The sequence below is a fragment of the Motacilla alba genome, chromosome 12 (assembly GCF_015832195.1).
Source record: "Motacilla alba alba isolate MOTALB_02 chromosome 12, Motacilla_alba_V1.0_pri, whole genome shotgun sequence".
NCBI lineage: Eukaryota > Metazoa > Chordata > Aves > Passeriformes > Motacillidae > Motacilla > Motacilla alba.
This window is the reverse complement of record NC_052027.1, coordinates 11,707,594-11,716,813: the sequence shown is the minus strand read 5'-3', so window position 1 is coordinate 11,716,813 and position 9,220 is coordinate 11,707,594. Positions and strand designations below refer to the sequence as shown.

The following is a 9,220-nucleotide window of genomic DNA, read 5'->3' as shown; positions in this document are numbered from 1 at the left end:
GGCATGTGGAGATGATCCAGTCAGTGAAACCAAAGTGCTCTGAGCTCTGCTAGGGTCAGACTCCATGGACATGAGTTACAATAGCATTTGGGCTTTCCAAGACTGAAGCATGGTCCAGCCCTGTATATGGAGCATGATCTAACATATAAAACATGTCAGACTCATTCTTGATTCTTTGGGACCAGGCCAAAGAGTAGGACCAGGCCTCTTTGTCTTCATGTCTCAAAAAATAATGGTTTTTTGAGGTTCCTGCCCTTTCCCACTACCATTCAGGAGAGAGGGTTGTCTTATTGCCTGGCCCTTGGTTTAGTCTTAAGCCCCAACCTGAGTCCCAGAAAAGCTGGAAACAGACCCAGCTCTGTGTCCCAGCCTCTGAGGGTCTCTTCCAGTCAGCACTTCCCAGAGCCACCCCGTCTCCCATCCCACATCCAACCTCCGTGCTGAGTCCGACACGTGGGATCAATGCTCAGGACATGCTGATGCTCCCTCCTGTACACAGTGGGGAACTCATGTAGTTTAAGCCTTTTCTGCTCAACAATCACAGCTGCAAAAACAGCAGGCAAACTCCAGACCTCCTGAATCTAAGTGCCAGGCACCTCCCCTTCTCCACTGCTCCTCCCAGATGCTCTGGGATGGGAGGTACACACATGCAAGATGGGTTCTCCTTGCCTAGTTGTTGCGTATATATTTTGAGAGGTGAGGAGACATCTTCGGACAAATTTTATTTTTCAGTCTTGCTCTGAAGTCAGGCAGGTTCCTCTGTTCTGCCCCAGTGGGAGGAGGGCCCAGTGTGCCCATCCTGACCATCATCCCCAGGAGTGTCGCTCCAAGGCTGAGCACAGCGTCACCCCCAACAGGGCTGAACCGCAGGGAGGCATCTAATGACAGTTTGACTGGTGGAGCAAAGCTTGACTCATGTTTGTTTGGATAGTCAAAGGACTTGGAACAAATGTCTCTGACTTGTGTTGGTTCAGATAAAAGGACCCCAGCCTTGTCACAGAATCAACAGGGCTGATGAGAAATCTCTTGCATAGACATCCTCTGCCCTCAGATGCTTTTAAAACAGAAAAAGACCACAATGACAACAATAATAATTATTCTTTAGGTTGGAAAAAAACTTTAAAATCACCAAGTCCAGCCATTAACCCAGTGCTGCCAATCCCACCACTAACCCACCACAACTAAAATACTTTTAAATACTTCGAGGGATGGTGACTCAACCACGGCTGGTAGATGGGCAGCCTGATCCCATTCTTGACACTCCTTTCCTTGAAGAAACTTTTCCTAATATTAATCTAATTGAAATAATGATAGAAAGTTTTTTTCCACAACTTGGAGGACTCAATCCTTTCTGGACCAGGGCTCACTGTAGTGCCAAGAGCAAGATCAGGGATTGCATGGTTGTGATCACCTGTCATCTGGGTGACAAAAAGTTTGGGACATTTTACTGCATGGTGCCTTCTGTTTTGCTCCCCATCCTGACCTGGCTGACAATCCCTGCCCTTACAGGCACAATATCTGGCTGGGAGTGAAGAGAAGGCTGGACACAGCGGTGCCTGGAGTAGGGAACTGGGAGGACAGGGACTGTTCCATCCACATCCATCTGGCACACTGAAGAATGAAGGAAAAGGAAGGAGGGGCGGGTAGAAAAGAAAATCCCAAAGATCCTCGGATAATAAGCACCATTAAGGTTAGTCTGTCTCATGATTGTTTCTTATTAAAAAGAGACTGTACTTTATCTGTGCAGGATATGCTGTTTGGATGAGGGAATTAGCAGAGTGACTGCCTCCATATCATCTAATTAGCAAAAATGTTGATAAGCAGATACAATCACATATGATTAGGATCCTTTTAAAAAGCCACTCCATTAATTAAATAGACAGAAAGGCTGCCTCCAGCCCTCGCGTGCCACTGATTAGAATACAAATATTTACACTAATCTCACCTCCATCAGCCATGGGACACTTTTGAGTATTTTTAGTGACATCAGATTACTATTGATTTTCATCCCCAATGTCAGACCATTTTGTTAGTATCTGAAAGTGCTGCCTTCAGTTTCGGATGCTTTAAATCATGTTAAGGGTTTATCTTAATGACGCTGCTGATAACCACTGTTCAGGTCACTCGTACTTTCTCTTCAAAGAACACAGTCTGGGCGGGCTTTTATTGTTTGTACTTGAGATTTAAGATACGAAAAACATTTCTCATTTCAAAGCCTTGGTTTCTAGGGATGGGGCTGCCAGGCCAGTTTGGGTCTAGTTACTTGATGTGTGCATGTCTCATTTCCCTTTCTCCCTGCCTCTCCTTGACCCTTTCTTTTTTCCTTGCAAACCCTTTTGGCTCACAGCAGTGGCCTGTCTTGAATGGCTGCTAATCACTGACGCCTGCTGCAGGCAGCAGACAGACAGGCAGTGAGCATCCTCCGTTTGGGGATGACAGGAGAAAAACACTCCCTACTTTTCAGCTGGGCAGGATGCACTAAATCCAAGTCAGATAACCCAGTGCGCCAGCCAGTCTGAGATGGGCTCACAGCATCGAGAGCAAGTAGGGGAAGAGATGCTTTGCAAAGACACAGCAAAAGGCAGCCACCTCCCTTCCATGCCCAGCCCCACTCCCCAAAGTTGGTAACAGGCCTGGGACTCTCTCCAACAGACTTTTCTGTGTCCCGTTTTCCCTTCTGGGTAATAGAGAGTAGGAACAGCAATCCTTCTTGAAATTTCTGCCAGGCATCTGCAAAAGGACCATGCTAGCAGTGGCTAGGAGCTGTTGGCACCTTTTGGGGACTTGTGGGTGGTAAGCTTGGATCACTCTCAAGTCCAATGGACAGTCCTTAAAAATCTAGTCCCTTTCATGAAGATTTCAAGCATAAGACTACAGTCTCAGTGAGCAATCAAGTCTTAGCTCTCTCCTCAGTGCAGAAGACTACTTCAGGGTGTTTTGAGAATGCAAAGCTTGCTGTTGGGCCCAGGTTACTTTTGCCATTTCTACAGAACAAACGACATCCAGCAGAAAATTAATTCATGTGGCATAACCGCCCTGTAATTAAGAAGTCTTCTGTGCCAAAGGGGGCAAAAGCTGAGATCTCTCCAGTGAGGTGAGCCCACAGGACCATGAGCTCATTTGCTCCTTTGCACTTCCTTCAGCTCCAGCCCCCAGACCTGCGGTGCCCTGCAGCAACTTTTACTGCCCAAGTCTGGCAAGCACCTCCATGCTACTGCCCCATCACTGACCAGTGAGACCACCAGCAGTACAAATACCTTTTCCAACATCTGTCAGCTCAATTGCCTTCCTTTTCCTGTGACATTGCTGTCTCCAGGCTGACATGACTGGCCCTTGCTTTCAGAGCCCCCCCACCCTGGCTGTGTGTTAGGACAGCAGCCAGCTCATACGCTGTGCACATGCTCTTTGGTCTGGCTGGCTCTTGACTTCTTACCAAAGTGTGGGATAATGGAAAAGAGGGCAGTGATCTGCAACATATGCTGCTATTAGTAGGTGTTTATGACACTGTGTTACAGACAGATGAATTCTCATTATTGGCACTTCCTTGGAGACCTTCTTCATGCAATGTTTCCCTCTGAGGATATTGTATTTCCCACCAGAATGGCAAATCCAAGGAATAGAAACAGATGCAGGATAACCCTAGGTTTGATGCCTGTGTCAAGTTCCTGGGCCATCCCTGTTGTACATGCATACACACCTTGGGACAGGTATCCAAAAAGGCACATAGAAAAGAGGCTGAGGCTGGTAATTCTGGGAATTTAATTTAATACCAACATGAAAATAAGGCTCTTCTGAAAGGGGTAGGCTTGTCTATAATTTCAGAAAGATTATGATGTCCATCTAATCGTGATTTTAGGAAAAATTCCCATTCAGGGTTTTAAAATGGCCACATGAGGAAGTCCCAGTGATTCGTTACCTTCATGTAATGTGCAATGTTTTTTGAATTTAAATTTGGCTAATGATACCTTCCAATTGCTTTGTCTGGGAGCCTGAAGAACCCCGTGGCACTGAATTTCTGTTCTCATGCAGGTTCGTGCTGACCATGATGCAGCTGGCATTGAACTTCCTCTTTCCCCAAGTCTCTCACTCCAGAGCGTATTTTCCAATCCCTTAGTCACATTCTGTGGTCTTTCCCTGGGCTTTCTCTGATTTGTCCACACTCTTTCTGAACTATGGGTGGCTAAACTGCAGCTTCCCTATAGCTGCTGCCATAGGGAATTGTGTCCCATAGGATAATATGACCTGACTACACCATGCTTCCCTGGATTGCACATGCATCCACAGTGTGTATCTGAGAATCCCACTGTAGGATGGGTTCAGGCAAAAAGTAATCTGACAAAGTCATAAGGGTGGTAAAACAGTGAAAGACATTTCCCAGGGAAGCTGTGGATGCCCCATCCCTGGAAGTGTTCAAGGCCAGTTTGGTTGGGGCATTAAGCAACCAATTATAGCGGAAGCAGTCCCTGCCCATGGCAGGGGACAGGGATTAGATGGCCTTTAAAAAAGGCCACTTCCCACCCAAACCATTTTATGATTCTGTGGCAGTCCTACATCGCAGCTGTGTCAGCGAGTTACATCCAGTGGCTGCAACACCACGTGCATGATCTACATTTATAAACAGAAGGCCAGTGACAACCAACTCACCTTGGAATGTGGTCGGGACAACAGAGCCAGGATTGGCTGAACCCTCTCTGAGGTCACAATCTCATGGTTTGTGAGCAACAGGTTTGAAAAGAACGTCTGCGGTCAAGCAGCTCTTGGTGTCCTTGTACTGCAGCAGGACAGAGCAGCTCATGGGGCGGACTGAACATCTCTCTACCCCTGAGGAGTGCAGTGTCACTGGGTGTCCAGGAGTTTCTGCATGCTGATCAACCTTGGTGGGAGAGAGATAACCAGGCATCTTCCAAACAGCTCCAGGTTTCCTTTGAGATGGTAGATTACTACAAGGTCCTTGGACTGCAAAAAAATGCCTCACAGGAAGATATTAAGAAATCCTACCACAAAATGGCACTAAAATGGCATCCTGATAAGAATCCCAAAAACAAGGAGGAAGCTGAGAAGAAATTCAAAGAACTTGTTGAAGCATACGAGATTTTGTCCGACCCTCAGAAGCGATCAGACTATGACAAGTCTGTTGAGGAGAGCAGAGCCCGCAGAGAGAGAGATGCAGCGGGTTATAACAGCTTCTTTGATTCCCATCATGGATTCTCCCATCAAGAAGAGTTCTCTGAACGCATGTATCCATTTACATGTATTTTCTTGAACCCTTTTGACATCAGAATCAATGATGAGAATTGGCAGAGTGCAAGTGGAAGAGGAGGAAGGCCCAGGGAGCCGTTTATGCAACAGAATTCATTCTGTGCCAATGGGCACCCCACCTCCTTCTTTGTTGAAAACATTCATGGGCCATATGGTCTCAGAACAGTGATAACCTCTACTGAAGTGATCAATGGCAAGACCATCACCACACGGAGAATCTTTGAGGATGGGCAGGAGACAATAGATGTGGAAGAAGATGGCCAGCTGAAGTCTGTAATAATCAACGGGAGAGACTACATGAATTCTTAATGTCACCAGAACGAGCCTTGACCGCAAGCTGTGGGACGTGCTCTCATAGCTCAACTGATGGGATCTACTACAACCAGCACCAATAAATGCTGAGTTCATGACACAACTGATGCAGACTTCTCAATGGTTGGGAAAAAAATATTTCACAGGTAAAGATACGGTTATGCTAAACTAAAGAGTGTGAGTCCACAAAGCCTGAATGAGGAGCTAGACAATGATTATTCAGTAAATATGTGTCACAGGTACATGTGAAAGCAACCTTGCTGGTTTGCCAAAGAGACCAAGTTGATTAATAGAGCAATAGGAGACAAGCTGGTTTGTGGACACATAAGAGAGCCCCATAACAAGCCATAGGTTCCCTTCCCACTCCTTGAGATGCCAAAGTTAAAGTCTACCAGCTGGATGAATAAAGCCTTGTGTGACTCTCATACACAACCCTGACACTAAGTGAAGAGTATCCTTCCTACTTTTGGTGTATGAGAAGATGCATATCCATTGAAAAAGGTTTTTATACATGGGCAAGAAGGTTGGCAGGGGTCAGTGGGACATGGAGAGCCTAGAGGAGAGAGAATGACATAGAAAAAAACCCAAACCAACAAAACAAAGGAGGGAAGAAAACATTATTCCTCTAGGAAAACTGGTGCTTTAGTGAGAATGCCCTGCAAATTATGACCAGAGACCCTGATGGAAGTACTGCATAGCTCAGGGACCAAAACTGACCAGGGAAAAGGTGAATTTGGATCTCAGGCTGGGACAATCTATATTCCCTCTCTGCCTGGAGTCATTCAAACACAAAGAGCTAAATTCAAACCATGAGCCAATAGATTCCAGGGGGCTGAGTTTAGCTCCCTCTTTGTGCAAAGCTGGATGTGAAGACTTAGATGATGCTTTACCATCCTTATTGTCTTGCTCACAGCTGCAAGAGCCAGTTCACAATGCATTTCTTGCACAGCCTGCCAGCATGCTGTTCTTATCCTCCACTGAGCTACAGAATGCACTCCCCATGTTTCCACCCTCCCCTGGGCTGACATGAGCTGCTGAGCCTTATTTCTTGCTTAGCCAGGTCACCTTAAGCATTTAAAATCTTACACACCTCTTATTTTTGGTCCCACGCTACATTCCCTTGAGTTTCCCAGCTTTCCCTGCCCAGTGATGTCTCCCTGGAGACTGGAACTAGTTTTCAGGGACATTTTCACTCTAATCCAGATTGCAATTGCTGCCTGTGTTTGGGCAGGTCTTTGCATCTGTTTCCTCTGCTGTAAAATGGGAATAACAGACTCCTGTGCTTTGAAGGAGACTGTGAGGCAGTGTTGCTCGTAAAGGACTCCGAGCATTAATGAATAAGTCAAATTAGCCAGAATGCTGTCGCTCCTTATTCAAGCCTTTTTCTCTTGTAAAGACAAATGTAGCTTAAATCACCATCCTTAGCAATTGATGCCATGTCCAGCATGGAAAAACAGACAAAAATGAATTTGTTATTTAAGGGCTGTTAAGCCCCTCTCCCAATGAGAAAAAGGCAGCACTGGGTAGCAAGTGGAAGCTTAACTGCATGCTGAGTGGCAATGGGAGCAGGGAGAACCTCCATGCAGGGACAAACCGTGTCTGCTGCTCCTCCACAGTTTGGAAGCCATCAGCAGTCCTGCAGGCATTGGGACTCTGAGAACTGAAAATATTTAAGGGGCTTAGTACAAAAAGATTCTTTTGGTCAGAGCAAACACGAGTCAATATTTCTACCAATACTTCTCCTGTGGACACCATACTCATGAGAGATGGCTTCTTGAGTTTATGTTATGCTGCCTCAGAGGAAGTCCAAGGTAAAAAAAAAACAAAACAAGCAAACAAAAAATCAACAACAACAACAACAACAACAACAAAAATCAAACTGCATGTTTTGGATTGGAAACTGAAATGGCCTTTAATCAAAATAACCATTTCAGCTTCCTAGGGCTAAAACTTTGCTTCAGTCTTGTCTGTAATGGGATATTTATTTATGCACATCAATATTTCCTGATCTGAGACAAAGGTATGCAACAGTATCTATATCTTAGACCTTTCTTGCCTTGGGTCAGTAGTTCCCTCTCCTGTGTTGGTATCTAAAGCAGCACCTAAGAGCAAATTCTTCCTTTCTCCATCCCTGTGTCAGAGTGTGTCTATGGCTGCTTGCAGTAGCAGGGATCTCCTGGAGCTCTGGCAGCTGCACATACCCAAACCTGCTGGAAGGAGTAAGGGAACATGGACTGGGAAGGGACCCAGCTCACCCAGAAATTGTTGAGTCCAGGAGGACCTGCAGATCCTCTTCCATTTCTTTCTATGCACTGCAGACCATAAAGCACCTCGCAGCACTTCCTGTGAGCTAAATATCTGAGATTAAAAAAAAACCAAAACAAACTAAGATCATAAAGGTCTGGTGCTAAGAGGTCAACCTGCATTAGCAAAGTCCTGCATTTCTGCCATAGCAAGAAATCTGCCAGGTGTGCCCAAACCACCCCTGGAATGGGTTATGTTACAGTAACAGAGACACAACCCTTTCTGTAAGTTCGTAAGTGAACCCCAACACACCTTGCCTTGGAAGCAAACCCTTTTCTGTTCCAGGACATTGGATCAAACTAACACTGAGCCTGCCAACAAAACACCAACACCTTCAAGGGGTTTTTAAAAACTTTTTCTCATGCCATTTAGCAGCCATAGCACCAGAGGAGGCAGCACCAGATGTCCAACCAGCCACAGCACAAATTTGTGAGTCTTTGCCTTGCCCAATTCCAGTTCTCTGTTCCTCTTCCAAAAATGTCTCTCCCCTCCAAAAACCTGTATTTTGGAACCTTGCCTGGTCAGTGGTGAGTCTTTTCAGGTGTGTTCATGGCTGAAGGTGCTTGCATGCATTTGCACATGCAGTCGATCCCCCTCTGAGGACCAGGGGTACCAGCTGCACAGCCTTGTGCTGAGCTGCTGATGGAAACCAGCATCCTTCCAGTCACTGCTGGACTTGATGGGCTCATTTCCAGCACCAGCTCTGCCTGAAGATGTCACACTTGGGGGCAGCTGGAAGCCTCCCTCCTGACTGCAGCTCCAGACCCCAGCGTGTGGCCCCGGCTGCCTGGGGCACCCGGCAGAGCGGGGAGCCAGGGTGGCTCGAGCTCCATCCCTGAGTGTGGCCAGCAGCCTGCACTGAGAGGCTGAGTCATTATTTTATTAGCAGGGCCCACAACTACTTTAATGTGGGCTTAGGCTGCAAAAACAAAAACATACATAAAAGCATTTGGAATTACTTCATAAAATACTAAATCACGATATTAACCGACTGACCTTTGCTCTATGCAGACCTGCTAATTTTAGCAATTACAGCCAACAACTTGAACATATCAAGTGGGCAACTGTTTAACAATAATGACATCTGCTTGGAAAATCAAATTATGTCTAAACATCTTTAAATCCCCACTAGGGGATACCTGATTTTTTTTTTTGCAACTGTTAGTCCCTGTTTAATAGGATTTTAAACTCACAGCCGGCTGCACACTGTGGTGGCAGCAGCCCCTCTCCCTGGAGTGACAACAACAGGACAGACATCCCATTAAGCAGAGTGAGAGTCTCTCCTTGGACAGTGATGGAAGTGGTTTGGGTTTTGACAGCTTAATCTGATAGATGGGTGCATTAG

At 46.1% G+C, this 9,220-nt stretch overlaps 1 protein-coding gene across 1 annotated transcript; it reads left to right on the top strand.

Annotated features, from left to right (window-relative positions):
- Positions 1-4,789: 4,789 nt before the first annotated feature.
- DNAJB8 (DnaJ heat shock protein family (Hsp40) member B8) lies at positions 4,790-5,568 on the top strand. The gene has a single exon (XM_038149557.1). It carries the CDS (start codon positions 4,930-4,932, stop codon positions 5,566-5,568), a length of 639 nt encoding a protein of 212 aa, XP_038005485.1. The 5' UTR covers positions 4,790-4,929.
- Positions 5,569-9,220: the final 3,652 nt, after the last annotated feature.

What these genes read in the sequence shown, in the direction of transcription:
- DNAJB8 (XM_038149557.1), top strand. Translation starts at nt 4,930, where the DNA reads ATGGTAGATTACTACAAGGTCCTTGGACTGCAAAAAAATGCCTCACAG.